At 41.2% G+C, this 22,058-nt stretch overlaps 1 protein-coding gene across 1 annotated transcript in view; it reads left to right on the top strand.

Moving 5' to 3' along the window:
- Positions 1–2,039: 2,039 nt before the first annotated feature.
- Positions 2,040–22,058, top strand: part of ASTN2 (astrotactin 2) — a 1,113,071-nt gene continuing 1,093,052 nt past the window's right edge. Inside the window, exon 1 of the mRNA XM_031949426.1 lies at positions 2,040–2,667. Coding sequence (XP_031805286.1) covers positions 2,193–2,667 — 475 coding nt within the window. The 5' untranslated portion in view covers positions 2,040–2,192. The remainder of the gene's footprint in view (positions 2,668–22,058) is intronic.

Below are 22,058 nucleotides of genomic sequence, written 5' to 3'. Positions count from 1 at the left end.
TAGCTTCATCTAGGGAGCACAGTAGATAGAGTGCTAGGTCTGGAGTCAGGAAGATTGATATTCCTGAGTTCAACTCTGGCCTCAGAAAGTTACTGGCTGTGGGATCCTGGGCAAGTCACTTCATCCTATTTGTTTCAATTTCCTCATCTGTAAAATGAGATGGAGAAGGAAATGGCACACCACTCTAGTGTCTTTGTAAAATGGAATCATGAAGAGTTAGAAACAACTGAACAACAATATCTTCAATTAGAGATGTTAAAATATCATTTAAAATAAAGTGGAAGAGATTCCTACAAAGGGGTGTGTGTGTGTGTGTGTGTGTGATTTTGTGAAGGGTTAAAGAGAGAATAGGAAAGAAAAAGAAAATAAGAAGTAGGGAGAAAATGATCTCTAAAGTCTTTCCTGGCTTTAAAAGTCTTTTGCTTTCCCCTTACTCTTAAGCTATGAAGAATAGAGATATGGAAAAATGGACAACAATTTGTAAGAAGAAGAAATTCTAAGATTAAAGTTAAGATGAATAAGGAAAAATGGTTGTTGAGATGAATGAATAAATATAGAGGAAAGAAAAGCAAAGGTCAAGAAAAGAAATATACGTTGTAAAGAAGAATCTGGTAAACAAAAGATGTAAAAGTGGTGAGTTGAAACTTTGGATAGGAAAGGGTGCTCTTTGAGAGAGGGATGGGAGAAAGGAAGAGAAAAGAGAGAGCAGAAGAGAGACAGAGAAAGAAACACACACACACAAAGGATGTGAGGAAAGGAGAGGGGGAGAGAGAGAAAGAGAAAGATGGGAGAAGAGCGGGATGGGGAGGAGGGGGAAGGGGAAGGTGGAGAGGAAGAGGTAGAGAGAGAGGGAGAGAACTAGAACCCTACTGGAATGCCAAAGTGATGAGAATTAAAAGACTGAGATGTGTAGTTCAACTTCAGACAGTTCAGAGGAGGGCTAGGTTAAAAAGATGGAGCAACCAAAGGCTTCTCAGCAGAAGCTCTTAGAGTGGGGAAGGGTTAAGGGGAAGTCAGGAGAGGGGCAGACCGACCTGCTCGTGTCTGCCTCACACCCTTTTCAGGAATTTCACACCCAAAGCAGAAACTGACAAATGCTGAGCAGCCCAAGAAGCAGCATCCAACATTAAAAAGCTCTTGGAAAACCAGAAGGGAAGGATGACAGGAACATTGCTGAGAACCTGGAGGGGAGAAGGGTTTCTTGGCCAGACTTAGTCTGCTCTAAGCTACAAAGGCTTAAAAAAGCCAGGATTGGGGGACGTGGGATAGTGAAGGCAAGTTTTAAGGCTCAAAGTTGAGATATTTGCAGCCTATAGATGGCCCAAGGTTGATAAAGAGAACTAAATGTTGGATGTGACTACGCACAGGTAGGTCAGAGAAAGGGGTTATCACACGAACTTGAGGGGAAAAGGGACTCTAAGCATCAAAGAGAATGGGAGGAGGATGTACCTAAGGAAAGACAAAGTTATGTCTTGGTTATATAGGGGGATTAAGAGACACCCCCTCCTGGAGGTGGCAGAAGGGTGGGAGGAGAGGCCATAGATGAGACTGCCAGTATTATTAGTCTGGGGTGGGCCGGGTAGAGAGAGGTGGAAGCACAAGATGACTGGATCTTGAGGGGACGAAAGAAAAGGAACGATGGTTACTGGGGAAGGGGGTTGAGGTGAAAGGAGAAAATCAGTTCATTATTGGGGTTATGAAAAGAAGGGGAAGATATTGGAGGAGGGAGATAGATCGGAGAAGGGAGGGGCAATGTGAAGTCCTAGGAGTTGGAGGAGGGAGGGGGTAGAGAAGCTCCTGGTGAATCCGGGGCAATGCTGGGGTGAAGGGCAAGATTAGATTGGGGTACGGGGATCTCAGGAGTCGGACTCTTCGGGTATCAGGCGATAGGTGGTCACTGCGGCGAGCCCCGAAGGTAAATGGGGAGGGGGTATCACAGGAAAGGGGCGAAGCTGAGTAGGTCCCGGGTTGAGACACGGTGGGGCGGCGGAGCTGGGGAGGCGGGTGCGGGGGGCGGTCCAGGGCCGATCGGGAGGCGGAGCCCCAGAGCTGGGGCTGCTAGAAAGCGACTCACTCGACTCCTTCCCTTCCAGCGTCCTTGTTCTCCTCCAGTCTCCGTCTCCACCACCAGCGTCCCCGTACCCGCCTCTTGGTGCGCCCTCCCGGGCTGCAGCTCCGCGGCCCCCTCAGGCATGGCCGACCCGAGCAGCCCCGGGCTCGGGCTCCGGTGGCGGCTGCGGCTCCGGCTCCGCCTAGGCTCGGGCTCCGGCCGCTCGTCTCTGCTGCCACCGCCTCCCTCCGCTCCCGCCCCACTGCTCCCTCTCCTCCTGCTGCTGGCCAGCGGGCCCGGCTCCTCCGCCTCCCGGGAACCTGACAGCTCGTGCCGGCTGAAGACTGTCACCGTGTCCACGCTGCCAGTGCTGCGAGAGAGCGACATTAGCTGGAGCGGCGGCCGGGCCGGAGCCGGAGCCGGAGCCGCCACCGCAGCTGCCGCCGCCGCCGCCGCCGCCGCCGCGGCGGGCTCGCTGGGCTCGGGAGGCTCGGGCTCGGGCGGCCCGGGCAGCCCCGCAGAGTCCCGGCTTCTGCTCTTTGTGCGCAATGAGCTCCCCGGGCGCATCGCAGTGCTGGACGACCTGGACAACACGGAGCTGCCGTTTTTCACTCTGGGTAAGAGGCAGAACCCGGGGTTCGGGGGAGGCATGGTGGGACCCAGAGGTGGGAGTCCGGAGCTCAGTATCTCTCCCTTACTCGCTGGACTGTCTTTTTGGGATGTGTCTTCATTGGGCATCATATTTCGGAGCTCAGACAATCCCCAGGGCCCGAATCATCTGTTGACGAGAGAATCTCCATTAACTCGCGTACATCTTTGGCTTGGGGCCCGAAGAGTTCGACCAGGACCCCAGGGGGTGTGGGGAGCGAGGTCCTCGCATTGGATCAGGAGACTGTCCTGAACGAGACTAGTAGTAGAGAGAGAGTAGGGTTGGGGAGGGAGGGTTGTGATCAGAGCTAGCTGGGAGGAAGGGGCACCCTTTCACTACCATCAACTCTGTCAGGGGACCGGCGCACAGGTGGTTCCAGTGTGCTCTGGGAGTGGGAGCAGCTGGCAGTAAGGTGCCGGGGGATGGATTGGAGAGTGACAGCTTGTGGATTTGGGGTTTTGTTCCCTCTGGGTATTGGAATGAGAGTTAGTGGGAACCAGATTTTCTACCGAGGGGACTTCAGTGCTTGGGATCAGAACTTGGACAACCTGGCTTTGGGGCAATGGAGATCTAGAGAGAAGAGAGTGCTTCCCAGGACAGACTCCCGGACAGAGAGGGCAAGGAAAGAAAGCTCTCCCCTTACCTTTCCCCCTCTGGGGCGCTGTCGTGCTGAAAGAGTTTATTAGTTAACTATGTGTGTTGAGGGAAATAGTGGAAACTGGGGAGGGAAGAGGGATAACCCCTGTACACTAGGGCAATTGACCTCCTCTCCTCGCCCTCACGCTTTTTCGGTAGCGGAACCTCCTGCTCTAGGAATTTGGCAGATCGGGAAGATCCTTTAATGAAAAATATTGCCTAGATTATTGTTTATCTGAATGTACCCAGTATGAGGATGACACTCTTGTCCCTGAGGGTTTTTTCCTGGAAATCGCCGGGAGAGGGGGGAAGGGAGAGAGGAGAGCAGAACACTAGTGTGAGGTCTATCTCCGGACCTCCGCTGACACAATTCCAGAGTAAATCTGGTCCCTGGCATTAGTATCTTCTGTTTCTTGTCTACTTATACCTTGTCTCTTAGTCTCTACTCCTTTCCTGGGGCACAGCTCCCTTGGCTTAACACTTGATTTGCTGCAAATAATAACTTGCAGAACTGAAAGAATACAGTGAAGGCAGAACTTAATCAGAAAGTTCCGGGGCAGCCTGACGCCTTCTCTGTTTGTCGAAGTCCCCAAGGAGCGTTTCCTTCAGGGCTATCAGAAGACTGGCTGGTTTTCCTCTTTTGTTAGCCTAATTATCTAGAACATTCAAAAAAAATTTTTTTTCTTTTTTTCCCCCTCTTTCTCTTTCTAGCTGTCTCCCTGTCCCTATCTATCCACTCATTTGGGCTCAGGAGAAAAATTTGCTAATAGAGTCTGTCCAATGAAACACAAGTTTACACTTTACTATTTATTGAAGAACCCCTCCTTCCTTGGTCTGTTCCAAATTCTTCTCAGTTCTCCCTGGGAGGCAGGCGCTGTGGGATTTTGTTGTGGATGTAGATGGGGAGGGGGGGAGGGTAGTTTGGCCTGCATTCCCATCTAGGAAATATCTGTCAAAAGATAGAGGGACACCCTTGTTTCCGATTTGATCAGCTCTTGCTCACTTGAGAAAGAAAACTTGGAGAGATGTCGAGGGGAAACTGGATTTAAAGAGCATGTGTTCAGATTGAAGATTTTCTTTTTAAACTACCTATGACCTTGGGCAAGCAATTTCAATTCTCTGACCCTCTTTTTGCTTCTCTGTAAAATGAAAAGGACTAGACTAGATAATTTCTAAAATCCATTTCAACTCTAAAATGCTAAGGAGTGGGAGAAGATTCAAAAGAATGGGAGTAAAATGCCTGAATATAAATTGAATTCCTCTTTCTCCTTCTCTTCCCAAAGCCCTGGGTTTTCTCCTCTATGATAAAATGGGGGGGGGGGGAGCAGATGGGCACTTGACACTGCTCTGCTCCATTCAGTCCTGTTTTCTTTCCTCTTTTAGCCCTCAGGTGTACAGTAACTAGAGTATTCTTAACTTCCCTAAGAAAAGGGTAAAGGGGGATGTGTGGCAAGTTTAAGTTTAAGTTCCTTCTGGGGGACCTCTCAGGACAGTTTATTTTATCTCTATGGAAAAGCATGTTCCTTCCCCTATAGCATCCACTCTGCCTAGAAAAATAACAGGGTCTTAAGGAGAAGATAATTCACCGATGTGAATTAGCTTTGTGCCCCCCTTTCAACTCAGCTTTTCGAGTCCATTAGTGGCTCCATGCTACAAATAGCACACGAAATCTGGGACTGGAATCTTAGCCTGCTAGTAGCAGCCTTGGAACTCAGCTCTATGATCTCTAAAGAAAAGCAGTCAGGGTTCTCCCTAGGCTTACTACTGCCCCCTTTTTGCTTCTTCTGTGTCTTGGCTTCTGAGGAAACAAGATCCAAGTCACTGAATTCAGGGACCAGAAGACTCCTTGAATTCCCCTCTCCCCCAGGATTCCACATTTAACAGAATAGAACAGACTATGTCACCCAACTGTACCAAGGTCTTCTAGTCCTAAAACGTAAGCCCACTGGTTCAATAGATTTACAGACCCAAATGACAAAATTACAAGAGGGTATGTGACTTGCTTAGAGGAGAGGAACATGAGAATCTCAGAACCTTGGGAGGTTCTGCTGTTTGGCTGCTGCCCTAGACCAGACTGAACAAGAGTTCTATGTTTTTTGTTTTTCCATGTGGTCAAGATTTTCTCAGAAAAGCCCAATGACTGAAAAGATGAATTCATGGCTTGGAAATAACTGAAAGCAGAAGTATACTATAGAAAGCTAAAAAATCCTGGATTCTCTTAACTGTTTGCCATCTAGAATTCTTCTCCCCTCTTCTTCTAAGAATCTTCATTTTCATTAGGAACCTTTATAAATGTTTTGTGATTAGAGAGTACCAGAAATTGTGGAGGCTGTGAAGTATAACTATTCCTTGAGGTTACCCCCTCATCCACCTACCTTGTGAATGATTTTCTCCTTCATCCTACTGTGATATGTTCCTGGATATTTGCCTGCTTCTGGGGTATACCCTCCCCATCTCTCTTTTCTGCCCTGTGCCAGGGACCTGTGGTGGCTCTGCTTCCCGCTGGGGAATTTGGCGAGCGTCGGCAGTAAGCAGATGGTTGGGGATGGATGGCAGGAGCTATGCAGAAACGGAGGCTTTTTATTTGTATTGGTCTGAGACTGTTTGCAGATAAACACTGGGTGCACAGTGAGCTTTGTGGAGAGCCCTACAATGAGTAAAAAGGGAAGATTTGGTATTCCTGCCATCCCCTCTTCCCTAGGCCTCATGGTCTTAGAGACACTTGTTTCCTTACCTGATCATTCAATCAGTTTCCCGACTCTCAAGAACTCCCATGCCATATGTTTGTTTCTCCAATAGGAGTAGACACTTCTCTCTTGCTTCTGACCCAGAGAGGATATCTGGAACTTCTGAGTGCCTCAACCTGTTGAAATCTGTGACCATTGTTCAAGGAGAGTTGTCAGTGAAAAGTATTAAGCTTCTGATGGTTGTCTGGGACCACTAAAAAGTGGCGGTGTCTGATGAGGCTATCCTTAGATTCTTGAGGGCAGTTTGTTCTGTTTATTTATTCTAGTAACCCAGCATCACACTATTCAATTAACTCCCTGGTGTTAAAAGTTCTCTTGGTTCCATAAAGTGAATTTTAAAAAGTAAAATATATCCCCTCACCCAGTGTGGCTATTTGTGATCTAGAGATTTCTCTTTGCACAACTAATCTCCTCTGGAAGCTGGCTCTGAAATCCTCCCTTCATTTTTCCCCTCAAATTCTTTTCCTTTCCTGTCACCCTCTGTCCAGTGTCCTAAACAACTTAACCTGCCCATGACTGGTATAGAAATAAATTACAATCAGTGTTTCTTTGTTCATCTTCCCTGCCTTCCTTTCTTCCTTCCTTGTCAGGCTTGACCTTCCCTGGATAAATAAATGGGCCTTTCCTTCCTGGATGGGAATAATTAAAAATCTGAAAGGGATTAAGGGTCCTAAAATCCATGTTTTCTAGTACAGAAGACCTAAATGCAAAATAAGCTGCTTCCAAAATAGAAAAGAGAAAAACTGAAATTCGATTGGGATAATAGCAAATCAAAAATTTATTGAACATCTCTTGAATGCTTGATACTGTGGGTGATACAATCCTCAATTAGACATAGTCCTTGATTTTATGGAATATACCATATAGTTAGGGAGACAGAGCTTAAAAGTTAAGTAATTAAAGAAGGGGAAAGGCAACCCATGTGGTAATCCATCAAGGATCCTTTCACTTCTTCAGGTGTGTACATGTTTAATTTTAAGACAATATAAGAAAAGCCAGTCACAAGACTATATATAATTAAGTCATAGAGAAATAAATCAAATGTCACTGCTTCAGAGAAAAAATCATTGGACTGAAATGATCTGGTAAAGTTTTATTGGAGTGAGATTGGCTGGGCCTTGAAACAGGATTTGGATATGCTTTGTCGTTTGGAGTAGAGCAGGGAAATTGATGTTACCCATTTGGAAAATAATAAGGTTCAAGAGGAAGGCAAGTGAAATTATGTTATTTGGGAATTACAGTGATTTAACCATTGTGAGTCCTTGGTCAAGTCACTTATATCCCTATGCCTCAGTTTCCTTCTGTGAATAAGAGGCTGAGTTTGATAATGATATTCCTATTGTTATATTTCTGTTTAACTCTGGAATATAGGTACCACAAATGATGTTACCTCCATTTTACATAGAGGAAGAAAAATTGTGACTTGATCATGGTCAGATAATAATGAGAATAGGGGTCTGGATTTAAATGTAGATCATCTCTAATTTCCCTTTCAACCTTGACATTTTGTATAATTATAAAGTGTTATCAGCTATATGATGCTCATTCCACCTTTCTCCATTAACACCCTTATTTTGTTACTTGAAGAATTGGAGAAGTGCTCAAATAGGAAAGAGTTTGGCTGGAAGAGGTAGCTGGTTGGTCTCCTGAACTCAATCTTCTCTTCCTCTTTTTCTACATGAATCTCTCTCTCCCTCCATCCTCCCCACCCCCAGCAGCACCTACCCATAGGCAGCCCAGATCTTATCTGGGATTTAGTTTTGACTCTAAGATATACACCTAAATGTGTCTTTCCCACTCTACTTAATAGTAGTCATGGGAGGGGAAGTTCAGTTGTTTACCACCAGCTTTGATTCAGGGGAAAAGGGAAAAAAGAATTTAATAACCTTATTTTGTCTTAACATCTCTCAGTAATTTCCTTTATCATGTAAAGCATGTAACTGAGGGGGTGTAGAGTGTGTTGTAGGGGGAGGGAATGGAGGGAGAGAGAGAATTTGGGCACAGGCAAATACAAAGGGCTCACCTCAAGGTTTTTAGCTATAGGTCAGGGCTTCTTTGGAATTGTTGTCTTAAAGGACCAGAGAATACTGCAGGTAGAAAAATGACCTCTTCAGATTAACAAAGAAAACTAATTAATTAGATGTCAGGATTTAGAGCTAGGAACAACATTTAGAGGTAACCTAATCCATTCCTTTCATATTACAAATAAGGAAACTGAGGCCCAGAAAGAGGTCACTTGCCAATATTTCCAAGATTATACAGGGAGTTACAAAGCAGGGATTCAAATTCAAGTATTCAAAATGCAGATTTTTTTTTGAACTAGGTTAATAGCATCTTCATCTGACCAGACTCCAATTGAGGTGAAGTACCTCCCTTTACCAGTGAAAGTCAGGACCTTCTCTGCAAATTAAGTTTTTTTTTGACAAATGCCTAGACCTTTTGAGACGAAAATAACCTGCCCAGAGTCACAAAGCCAGTGACAGAATCAGCACTTGGACCTACCTTATTTTCCTGGCACCAAGTCCTGTTCTGTATGTACTCCACTTCTCTGTATTCACAGAATAGGGCATACATTAGTATACATTTGGAATGCTACAACGTATCTTTTTCTTCTTTGCCTCACTATTCGGTCCCTTACATTTTTCTTTGTAATGTTATATGAGGGTTTCCTAATAATTGGGAGCATCCTGAGGTGTCTCTAGCTAGAGATTGGTACTGTCAAGTAGCATGGCAGTCTGATTCCAATCTTTCCGAGATCCCAATTCCCTCTTAAAATTCCCACTTTGCTCATTCATATCTGATTACTGCATCTTTTTTGAGAGTCTCTCCACCCCAGAAGTAGCTGTGTTCCTAGTAGTTTTTCTTTCATGAATCTAGAAGCAACATAAATGTATTTTTTTTGCAAATGTAGATAAAGAAGGAATTGAGATGGATGGTGATATAGCAGATCATTTTTTCCCCTGTTTAGAGATTAAGATAGTAGGACGAGGTGTGCTCCATAAGCTGAGGTGCCAGGGCTAAATACAGCCCTGATTTTCTAGAGTCACAGAAGCAAAAGAAAACTACCGTTGTGAGCCGTGGCATGGCTGAGAGCCTGACCATTTGTACCAGCTCAGAGTACTGAATTGGCCCTGTGGGAGGCAGCTCATTCTGTGTATCTTAATCAGTGTATGCCGAGTCCAGGAGTTAGCTTACTCTGAGCCGGCTAGCTTGCCCTGTTCCACAAAGGCTCCTATCTCCTAGCACCCCCTTTGTTAGAAACCTACTTAAACCTGGTTACTTTCAGAAAGACCAGAGCAGAGGAGGGAAGTGGCAAGGCTTGGGATGAATCTAACAGAAAGCATCACCATGACAGATGACATTAATGATGTGTTAGAAAGAACTGAGTATATCTCAGACTCTGGACTCAGTCTGACAATTATAAACTCCTTCTCTTCTTCCTTCCCGCCTTTCCTTTGGGGTAAGGTTGGGAAGAGAGAGAGAGAGAGAGAGAGAGAGAGAGAGAGAGAGAGAAGAGAAAGAGAAAGAGAAAGAAGGGAGGGAGAGGGAGAGGGAGGGAAGGAGAGAGGAAGGGAGAGGAAAAAAAGAGGACACAGACAGACAGACAGACAGACAGAGAGAGGGAGACCAGACAGAGAAAGACAAAGAGACAGAGAAAGAAGGGGGAGGGAGGGAAGGAGAGAGTCCTCTGTTATCCTTGCAGGAATGATATTAGCTTGTAAAACACTTATGAATTTGGGGGTGACTTCTTGACTTTGAGAAGAAGGAATACTTTCTTTTTCCTGTATTAATCAGGTCTTTGGGGAGCAAAGACAGAAAGAGGTTACTTTTCCCAGGGAGGAGAAAAACCAGTGAGCAAGAGTATTTTCACAAGTCCTACACCAGAGAAGATAGAATCTTTTTAAAGAGCTGTTACTTTTCCAAGTACCTATACTGACCAGCTAGTGGCAACAGAAGATTAACTATAGGAAGGGAAAGGAAGCAACTCCTTTTAAACTGAATTTCCAAGCAATCTTTCTAGAGTATGCTCAGAAAGGAGGATGAACAGTCTTGCCTATCCTACTCATTTCTTACATGCTTTATTCCCCCCACCATTATCCCTAGCCTCTTTTTTGGGGGGGAGAGGGGAGAGCAGAAGCTGATCAGGTCCCATAGCATTTAAGATTCAGATGATCCAAACAGTGTATGAAGTATATGGATATGAAGTATAGAATCTGAAATTTAATCCCAATTTAATTGGTTATTTGCTTAAGGGCACATAAGTAACTTTTCTTCTCTAGGCCTCAGTTTCCTCATCTGTAAAACATGAGAGTTATACTAGAGGATCTTTCTGGGATAATAGCAATAATAGATCTATTCCTATGAATTCAATGTAGACATATATCTTAATAATGGTTAGGATTTATACTTTTGTTCAGTTGACTCTGACTCCTTGAGGTTTTCTTGGCAGGGATACTGGGGTAGTTTGCCATTTCCTTCTTCATCCCATTTACTGATAAGCAAATAAGTCAAATAGGGTAACAGTGACTTGCTGAGGGTTCCAGTGCATCAAATACTTACTGGATAGCAATTGATGAGTCATTTCATTTCTAGAAAACTCTGTTTTCCCATCTGCATAATGGGAATAATAACACTGTAGTTATCTGCCTTGTGGACTTAAATGGGATAATATATGTTAAATTCTTCTGAAACTTTAATGTATTACATAAATATTGGCTGCTATTATTACGAGTCAAAAAGAAGCCAATTATATAAGGCAAATATGAGTCCTGGACTAGATCCAATAACATTCTAAAGGGGCTTTCAGAGTATTTTTATAACAGACTCAAAGGGAATAAAAGAACCCCAAATTATGTTACTTTCATTTATTCCTTTTGTTTTCATATCATTTTATTTCCAGATATATTCTTTTCCCTTCCCCTCCCTATCTACTGATTTATCCTTTGTATCAAAGAACAATTTTTTTCAAAAGAGTGGAAAGAACAATTGACTTCAACAAAACCATTCAAGACATCTCTTGTGGCTGACAATATATAAAATATTTTATACCTGTAGTACCCTAACTCTGAAAAAACAAGTGGGAGTTCTCTTTTCCCAAGTCTTCTCCAGAGCCAAGCTTGGTCATTATTATAATATTTTATTTTGTTGTTACTCTTGCGTGTTAAATAGAATCAGAGAAGAAAGGAAGTTGGTCTATCTAATTATTCTTAACTAATTATATGATTTTGAACAAGTCATTCATTGCCCCATTCTGGATCTAATTTTCTGAATCCATAAAACAAAATTGGACTAGAAGATCGCTAAAGTCTCTCTTTGAGCTGTGCAATCCAATGAAAATCTGTGTAGTATTTATTGTGAACAGAAGGTTGGGTCTGAAGCAAGGAGGCTCCATTTCAATTCCCAGTTCACTCAGTTCATAAGGAAGAGCCTTACAACCTGGAGGAATTTAGTCTAATTCACATTTTTTCTTTGTGCCTTAAATCTTTAAAATGCTTGCACTTCCTACCTCACAGAATGTTTGTAGGGAAAAAAAAAACATTGGGAATATTATACATGTAGGAGGTATAATTCTGAAGCTTTGGCCTTTTGGGCAGGATGTTCATCCCACAGTTGTGGTCCTCTTTTTATTAAACAAGGGAAGGAGGTTATAGTTAAGAAAGTAGCCAGAGAAGGATGTCAATGGATGAATTTGGGTTTAAGTAAACTTTCAAGGATAGCCAAAGATTATGGGATTATAGATTTAAATAGATGACATCAAGTTCCTCCACCTAATTTTACAGGTGAGGAGACTAAGGTTGAAAGACATTAAATGACTTATTCAGTATCATAGAGAAAGCAAATGCAAGAGTCAAGATTAAATCCTAAATCTTCCCATTTTAAATCTAGCATTCTTTAATGGGAAGGATTATAATGTAATAGAATGAATGCAGTGGGGACCTTAAAGACCATTTAGTCCATTTATTTAGTATTAGAGATGAGGAAACTGACTTAGGGAGGTTGGCAACTAGAAGGTACAGTAGATATAACTCTAGGTTTGGAGTCAGTAAGATTCATCTTTCTGAGTTCAAATATGGCCTCGGACATTTTCTATCTGTGTGACCCTGGACAAGTCCTTTTATCTCAGTTTCCTCATCAGCAAAATGAGCTGGAGAAGGAAATAATGAACTACTCCATTATTTTTACCTAAAAAAACCCAAATAGGCTTATGAAGAATTGACATGAGTCAACAACAATAACAATAAAAGATTATAGCTGAAGGTTATAAAGGTATGTAAAAAATCATAGAAGGAAAATTTGAACTCACTCCTCCGACTTCCAAGCCATTGCTTTCTCTCTGATTCAACAGAATCATAAAGTAGGAAATGGATATTGTAGGATATTGATAATACTTGATATGAGCAGAGTATATGTTCAAGAAAAATGGAGGGCTTTAAAGATGGAAAATGCAGGGCAAAATACAATGTTCAAAGAAGGATAAATAGCATTAATATAGCACTTTTTGGTGATAAAGTATATCATTTCATTCGAGATAGGTAATCTGAGAATTATACCCATTCTCCTATGAGAAAACTAAGGCTTCAGTCACATTGCTCACAAAGTGAAAAGGGAACAAATATTTATTAAATGCTTACTGTTTGTTAGGAGCCCATGTTCCTGAATTGCCAAAGTTAGTGCTTTCTTCTGTATTGAATTCAGAGGTGTTTAGTCTATCAAAGGAAGTAGTGACCTATTCAAGATTTCTGAATAAATGATGCAATGAATATGATCTTTAAGGAATATTAGTTTAGCCAAATGTGTACGGGAAGAAGGGAGAACCTAAATTTAGAGAGAACAAGTAGGAGAATTATTGCAATAATAATAAGCCATTTCTGGGGGAGGGGGTTCAAGATGTCCTTTCAAATCTTCAAGCATTATGTGAACTGTTTGCTTTTATCATTATTATTATTACTGGCAGAAAGTCATAGAGACTTAGATATTCACAGTTTGTTATCCTTTTAGTAGCCTCCTTCCAAGTATTCTTCTGTCATGTGAATATAAAGTGCAGAAACATTGAATTTTTATTCTATTTCCCTCACCATCCTCATTTAAATTGGTAGACAGATTTTGTAGGAACCTTCTAAGAAGGAGCTCCAAAGGCAGCATGTCTAAATATGTAGCTGTCTCATTGTCAGAATTAGCAACTACTGGGAGGTAGAGAGATAGGGGTGGTACAACCTGCAGAATACTAGCAGCACTTAGTTACAGTCTGCCTGGCCAGAGCTGTGTCCTGTATCTCTGCTATGCCCAAAGTAACCATTAGTCTATAAACATATGAGCCCAGTTGTTCTTTTTTCAATTTCTCACCATTGATGGAGCTCAGTACCTCTGTGATTTACAGTTACTTCTATGGCCCTTGGGATTAACAGCACGAAAGTCAGGCTTTGAAAATTGACTAGGGAAGCTTTCATCCTGATCTCATTCCCTTTTTCTATATCCTTCCTCACGAACTTGTGCTTGACATTGATGGTTTGACCTCAAAGGACACTGTGGTAGAGAAACAGAAAGAACTTAGAACTAAGAGATGGAAGTCACTGTATCCCCTCATTGGGTTATATTTTAATCCAATACTGTACTCCACATTGTGTTTAATATTCTAATCCTCATATGGAAGGAGTACAGTGAGTGTACCAGAAATAGTGTAGGACCCAGAATAACTGGGTTTAAATCCTGACTGCAATATTGACTAAACTTTATAACTGTAGGCTTCCACATTCTCAGTCTGACTCAAGCTCATAGGATTGGGTTAATAGATTTAGAGTTGGAAAGGACCTTCTAGTTGATTAGTCCAAACCCCATGCTACATATGAGGACCCAGAAATTTAGGTAAGTGTAATAGCTTGCTCAGTTTTACATAGGAAAGTAAGACTACAGGTTGTTTTTGAACTTGGGTCTTCTGACTACACAATTAATGTCCTTTTCACTCTATTACATTCTTTCACTCACTAATACTTGGATCTAGAGTAGAGGTATCAAATATGACATAGAATGTTGAGGTTGAAACTACATTAAAATATAATTGGAAAACATTTAACAAAAACAAAAATGCAATAAAACATAGATAATGTTAATATGTGGTATCCTAAGTCATTATATTGTATAAGGATCCTTAAGTATGGCTTAGATTTATTTCTACCACCCATACTTCCCCCTTTTCTTTTTGGATTTGATACCATTGGTAAATGGAGGAATACCTGCCCTTTTTCCTCCTTGTCACCCCACCTTGAGGACAGTAGGAGTAAGTATATCAGCATTTCTAATAGGAGTCCTGGAGTGACTTTTCATTTTCATAACTGGGACACCCAAGTGGCACAGTTGGATAAGTGTATTGTCTCTGGAGTCAGGAGGACCTGAGTTCAAATCTAGCTTCAGACACTTTATACTTAGTAGCTCTGTGATCCTGGGCAAGTCACTTAACCTAGATTACCTAGTCAAAAAAAAAAAGAAGCAATCTCTTTCTTATGACTGAGACTCAGTTTCTCCCAATTCAGGAAACAGGATATTGCCATTATCTGAAGTGGGTTCAGGAACAGGGGGAGGAAAAATTGAAAAATCCTAGGATGGAAGAAGTAGAAGGATGAGGTTGGGGTATTTAATAAATTAATTTTGATAAATTCCTATTACTCTAACATTTGTTTTACAGATGACAGAGTTAAGATGTCTTAGACTAGTAGACTCCAAGCTATAGAATCCATCATATCAGTAACGGTTTTTTTTAGCACTTCTTTTTTCATTCTTAATATGTGCACACTTATTTACAAATTACATAGTATAATACTGTGTTAATATTTAAATAACTCAAAACATACATAAAAATAAAAGTTAATAATAATAAAAGATAAAAATAGAAGGATAAGCTAAGGATAACTAATATTTTCTTTGAGAGTAAGAAGATTCTGGAATTTAAGTGTGAAAGTAAAATAATTAGATTTTTACTCTATGGAAAAAATCACCTGGAAACTGTGTGGAGCATGGATTAGAGAAGGCTAAAACTGAGGGAGAGAATCTAATTAGGAAACTATTGCACTTGTCCAAGTGGGAAGTGATAAAGCAGTGAAGGAGGATTGTGGTTGTATGGGGAGAACAAAAGGGAGCCATGTGAGAAATGGAGAGAGAAAAGACAAAATTTGGCAACTGACTAGATTAGTAGAGTGAGGAATCAAGGATGAACAAGTTTGTGAACCCCAGTGACTAGAAGATAGTGATTTCTTTTGCAGAAAATGGGCAGTTTTTTTTGGGGGGGGGGAAGGTGAGGGTAGATAATGTAATGAGCTCTTTGATGCAGATAAAAATCTATCCATTCACGATGATCCTGTGAGACTGACTTTGTCCCACTTTTAGAAATGGTATGGGAGGTGATCCAGGGGAGGGAGATGGTCAGTAAGGTCAGGAAAATTCTTTGTTCTGCATTCAAATGTAACTGCAGACATTTACTCGCTGTGTGACCCTGATGCAGATGCTAGGTGATCTGGGGATAGAAAGTGTAAAGGCTAATATAAAAACATCTTCTTACCCTACAATGGGTTGATCACACACTATTTGGGATCATGCCATTTGCTCTTGGGGATGCATGGAGGGAGACTCAGAGAAGTAAAATGACTTGCTTAAAGCCACATAGGCAGTTAATAGCAGAGTGAGCCATAGAACTCAGTTCCTTTGATTCCTGGCCCAGTAGTCTTTTCATTATAGCAGACTGGTTTGTTTTCCCCTAAGAGAGGATAAGAAGGCTGGAATTGAGCATTGATTCCCTGCTGTTTCTGAGGGGGTGGGAGGAGTATCTGGGGTTGCCTGAGGTCGGTCTGCACAGAGAAGCTCTTAGATAGTGAATCTGAAGCAGGTGGAGGGTGAGGATCCCTCGCTCCCTTCTCCTCAAGCCTGACAAAGCCTTGCTCTCATGCAGCCGGCTAAGTCACGAGTGGCTTTGCAAGCAGCCAAAAAGGGAAAGAAATTTTCCATTAAGTAGCATCAGCAGTAAAGAGATTTCCAGTCACCTGGTAATAGCTGAATTTAGGGGAATCGTTTCCTATGTTGGTCGAGGTGGGGACACAGTAATGGGAGGGGGAGGAAGGAACAAATTGTTCAGCTACAGCAGAGCTGTGAATTGTCTCTGTGGGTGTGGGGAAAGGTGATACATGTCAGGTGTAGCTATAAAGCAATCAAACTGATTATTTAACAACCAGCAGAACTTATCCATAGAATCATAAGAGAAGAATGTTAGTGCTAGAAGGGACCTTAGAACAAAGCACATTAGAATATAAAATAAAAGCTGGAAGGAAATATAGAATAAAGACTCAGCATAGAATGTTGTGAGGGAAAGGATATTTAGAGATGATATAATCTGACCCCTTCATTTACAGATAGGAAAACTGAGGTCTTACAGGAACAAAATTATAGAAATGGATAGCATCCCCTAAAAAATTCACTTTTACAAGCTGTATGACTGACTATTCCAGCCTTGCCTCCTTCATCCGAACAATAGCTGGAGCTCCTTCTAGGGAATTGTCTTCAGAAACTGTGATTATTTCTTCTCAAAATTCTTAATAATAGCAAGTCCGGATTTTCTGGGGATTTTCTTGGAAATCATAGGTACTTGGTCAACTGGGGCAAAAACAAGGTGAAGATTTGGGAATGAGATTTGTTTCCTTATATATGGGGAAAAACTATCTTTATAAGAAATTCTCAACAAAAGGTTCTTAAAATGGTGTGAACAATCATAGCCCAGGAACATATTTTGGGGCAGGATTATGTAGTGGTGAAAAAAGTATTGGACTTAGAGTTAAGAGACCTGAATTTGATCACAGTTCTGCTATTTCTGTGTCCCCTGAGGCAAGTTATGTAACCTTCCTGACATGAGCTTCATTTTCCTCTTATACTTTCTGTCCAATCTCTTGAACTGAATTGTGGGTACTTAGATGACTGATCCCTTATCACAGAAAGTTTCCAAGTAGTTCAAGGTTAAGAACCTACATGCTAGAGTAATAACTGGAGTGGGGTATCTGGACCTTTGTTTTAGACATCTAAGTGATATACTGTCTCCCTGCTGTAACCCTCTGACCCTTTTCCTCATGATTATCCCCATTAGTCCCACATGGCATAAATGCCCTTGCTCAACTCCTTCCCCAAGTTAATTGCTTGACATTTACTTTCTACTATTTTCTTCCACTTACTTTACCCAGGGGGTTGTTAGCCAGGCTGCTCCTTCCCTCAACACAATTGTACCTAACCATTGTGGATTTTACTTTATACTCCCAAGGTGCTGCCAGGTTGGGGTACTCGGGGATTGCTTAAGATCTTTAGCATAGACTTGAGAATTCTAGGCCTTCTTGCTCACCAGGTAAACTTTCCTCAGATTGGTCCTGCATTATTCCCTCCCCAGCAACGGTACCCAGGGCTTTTACCTACATAAACCATTTTAAGGGCTCAAATGGTCCTTTTCCTCACACAGCCTTCTGAGATCCCATCTTAGGTTTGTAGGTCTCTCCCACCCTGCGTGAAATGAATTTATCCCTTGAGCTAGCATTTGTATTTACTATTCTGCAGAATACTGTTAGGCTTATAGTAGTGACATGATTTGCATGTTGGGTTGCATTTCCATGCATTTCCATCCCACCCCTTAGCTGAGAGAAGGGAGATTTGATCAAAAAGAAATACAATTTTATTCCAAAGGGAATGACTAAAGAAAACACAGAAGGCTATATGAAATATTATAGGCAAGGTATTTAGGAGTCCATCCCTTCCCCCAAATATCCCTTCACAATATGTGAGACTTTTGAACTCAACCTCTCAGTGCCTAAGTTTTTTCATCAGTAAATATGAGTAGCTTGGATGGAACAGCCTGTGAGGGTCCTTTCCAGTTTTGTGGGAGGTGTAATGTGTTGAAATGGAGGGAAGCCCTCCTTTCCTGAACTGCCTAAAACTTGGAGAAAGCAGAAGGCTGACTCCCTCCCTTCTCTCCCTTCTTCCTTCCCCACTTTCCCTGGTCCCCAGGGCTGAGAAGATCAATCCACTGACTCTGAACCCAGGTGCAACTCTGAGTTTTCAAGACCAGCCACACTCATTTGTTAGGGAACCTACTTCAATTACTTTCTCCCCTGTTTTCCCCTAGGGAAGGAAATACTGACGGCTAAGAGTAACCAATTACCTGCCTGCCAATAGCTGAGCTGTTACAATGTGTTTTCTTTTTTTTTTCCTTCTTTTTTTTTAACCTCTTCGCTCCTATTTTTATTCTTGTTCTTTGCTGAGCCAGACTGACCTAGGAGGAGCTTTCTCTCCTTGCAGAGTTGTCATTTCAAAGAAGCAGCAGTGTGGTGTAAGAAGCAGACCATAAAATATTCTGGACTAAATGCATGGCCTGGGTCAGGTTCTCCTTCTGGGCCTTGGTTTCCCCACCTGTAACATGGCAAATTGTTAAGATCCCTTTAGGCTTTAGATGCTATGATCCTTAATGAGAATCCTGAGATCTGGATTCTCGTTCTAGTCCTACTGCTAAATTGCTTCTTTGCTCCTCTGTGTGATGGAAGAATTGTATTTGTTGTTGTACAGTTATTTGCAGTCATGTTCAACTCGTCATCATCTTATTTGGAGTTTTCTTGGCAAAGATAATGGAATGGTTTGACAAATTTTTTCTCCAGCTCATTTTACCAATGAGGTAACTGAGGTAAACAGGGTTAGGTGACTTATCTCAGGTTACAAGGCTAGAAATGTCTGAAGTCTGATTTGAAAAGATGAAAAATGAGTCTTCCTTACTCCTGGCTCTGCAGTCTGCCCACTGTGCACTTAGCTATCCTAGGACTCTTATTAGCTAGTTATTTAATATTCCTTCTTTAAAAATTCTATGATTCTAAGAATGCAGACTAATGGACTATTTGGTGGCTGATTGATATCTTCTGTCACTGTAGGAAATGTTGAGAAAACATTCCTCAATTCATGACTGTTTCCCTTTGGAAGATGGATAGGCAAATCAGAGTTAGATGGACCCTCATAAAAAAATAAAGGAGTTCATGTAGTTCTTAGATGGGACATCTATTTAAGCCTGCCTTTGAAGTCTGGATACAAGGGGAAGTAATTTCTACCCCCTTTTTTCTTAAGGGGAAACATTGGTCATCATTTTTCTCTTATAGGAGCCAGTGGAGTTCTTGAGTATGAATTGCAAGTTCAAAGGACATTTTGTTATTGTTGGGCCATTTTCAGTCATGTCCCATTCTTTATTATCTATCTGAGGTTTTTGGCAAAGATGCTGGAGTGGTTTGTCATTCCTTTTTGAGCTCATTTTATAGATGAGGAAACTGGGGCAAATAGAGTTTAATGACTTGCCCAGGGTCACACAGCTAGTAAGTGTGTCTAAGGTCAGATTTGAACTCCGGATAATAAGTTCTTGACTCCAGGACCATCACTCTCTCCACTACATCACCTAGCTACCCCAAATAAAACATAAACTAAGCCAAATTAGAATTGCATAGTTCAAAGAGCACTACATATGGAATCTTTGGATTTATTTGGGTTCTAGAGCCATCTCTTATTGACTAACTCTATGACCTTAGATAAGTTCATTGCTACTCTCTGGGATTTTCCTACGTAAAAGGAAGGGCCTAGGTAAGATGAACACTTGAGAGTCCTTTCAAAGGACATAAGCAAAAATTAAGCACCAACTATGTGCCAGATAATGTGTTCTTTTTTTGATCTTGTAAACAATTATGGGAAGTAAATGCAATTATCATCCCCATAGTGTAACTGAGAAAAATTGGGACAAAGATTATATAACTTATCCACTCCAATACTTTCATTTCATAAGTGGAGACCTAATGTTTATGCTGGGTGACTTACTCAAGGTCAAGCAGGCAGAAAGTGATAGATTGGGATTCAAATCCATGGCTCCGAATGCTCCTGATCCAATGCTCTTTCTCCTATATTCTCCTTAGCCTAGATGAGGAACCAGAGTACTCAAGAAAGCAAAGTGACTATGGTAAAGACTCCCGGTAAAATCTTAAGAATCCAAATCCAGTGTTCATTATATTAGATCATGCTTCAACCTAATTCAGGTTTTCTTCTAAGAATACACATGGCTTTCATTTTGACGTCATTTGGCCTGATCCCCTAAAACTGGACTTATAAATACTCTCTTATAAAATGGAAGTAGAAACAGGGAGCATCCCATTACTAATGATTGTTCTTAGGCTTGAAGACATCTTAACTTTTGGGAAAGTTATCTATTTCCTGACTTGAGCGTGAGAAGCCAGTGTGGGGGAGATTTGGGAATCTCTCTCTCTCTCTCTCTCTCTCTCTCTCTCTCTCTCTCTCTCTCTCTTTCTCTGTCTCTGTTTCTCTGTCTCTGTCTCTCTCTCTTTCTTTCTCTGTTTCTCTCCCTGTGCCTCATTCTCATTTTATAAACGTATGTATACATGTGTGTACACACATACATATATGTATATAAACATGTTTACACATGCACACACATATATTTGTAAGGGGAGCTAAAAGAAGAAACAGAACCTTCTGATAGTATAAAGCAAGGTGGGAAGGGGGTAGGTAAATTCTAAAAGTGAAATAGGAGCAGGTATTTCTTTTTTTTCCTATGATTTGACATGATTGATAAATCAATCCTACCCAAAGAGATCTCTAAGCAAATGATGCAGAATAATATTGTGCTGGGAAGAATGTCCTAGAAGATAGGTTATATTTTTATTTTGTAGTTTTTATTATCTTGAAAACCTGTTGTAACATGAAATAGTGTAAGGAGAGCTAGGATCTGAGGCAGGAAGATCTGGGTTCAGATTCTTCCTCTGATTCATAGACTACATGCCCCTGGGAAGGATTCTCAGGAAGCTCTCTTGTGCAGGTCTACCTAGGGAAAAGGAGCCCTTCACTGGGAGATGGATCTCAACCCCCTCCATCTTCCTCTCCCCAACCTAAATAGGAACCTTTATCATAGACTGGTAGAGTTTGAAAAAATTGAGAATATAAAATATGAACATTTGGAAAAAGGTATAGCACTTTAAAGGTCATCTCTTACTTTGCAGATGAAAGGATTTCTTCCCAAAGCAGTCACCCAGGTTTTGTATTGCCAGGAGATTATTTGGGGCAGGATAGGGGTCTGGAGAGGATATCAGACCAATAATTAAAAGAACTAGACTCTGATATTAGTTTTGTTACTAAATTGTTATATAGTTTTAATTTCTTAAGGCTTAATTTGTTTCTGGGGGAAAGGTCTTGGCCTTGGACTCAAGTAGCCTATGTTGGAATTTTACCTCTGCCAATTGCTACCTGTGTGATCTGGGGTTTGGGGCAAAACCTCAGTTTTCTTACCTGTAAAATGAGAGGATAGAGGTCACTAGACTAATGATGTCAAATTCAAATAGAAAGTAGAGGGGCAAGATCCTTGTGGGAGGCATATTGACTTAGAAAAATCATATAATAGCATTATCAATATTTTATTGTGTTTTTTTGTATTTTAATTTTAAATATTTATTTTGTTAAATATTTTAAAATTATTTTTAATCTGGCTCCAATCCCATTCCAGAGAGGTATGTTTGAAATTTCAAAATCAGATGACTTGGATTCTAATTCTTTTTTATTAAAGCTTTTTTATTTTCAAAACATATGCACAGATCATTTTCAATATTCACCCTTGCAAAACCTTGTGTTCCCAAATTTTTCACTCCCTTCTCCCACCCTCCCCGGACAGCAAATAATCCAATACATGTAAAACATTTGCAGTTCTTCTATACCTATTTCCACAATTATTATACTGTACAAGAAAAATAAAATCAAAAATGAAAAAAATGAGGAAGAAAACAAAATGTAAGCAAACAACAATAAAAAAGTGAAAATAATGTGTTGTGCTTGGATTCTAATTCAATGATCCTGCCAGATTATTCCAAATCTCTTAATTTTTATACTTTAGCCATAATTCCATTTCCCCTTTTTATTTATTTTTCACAAA

The sequence above is a fragment of the Sarcophilus harrisii genome, chromosome 2 (genome assembly GCF_902635505.1).
Source record: "Sarcophilus harrisii chromosome 2, mSarHar1.11, whole genome shotgun sequence".
Lineage (NCBI taxonomy): Eukaryota > Metazoa > Chordata > Mammalia > Dasyuromorphia > Dasyuridae > Sarcophilus > Sarcophilus harrisii.
The sequence above is the reverse complement of the archived record's forward strand: the minus strand, read 5'-3'. Positions and strand labels throughout refer to the sequence as shown.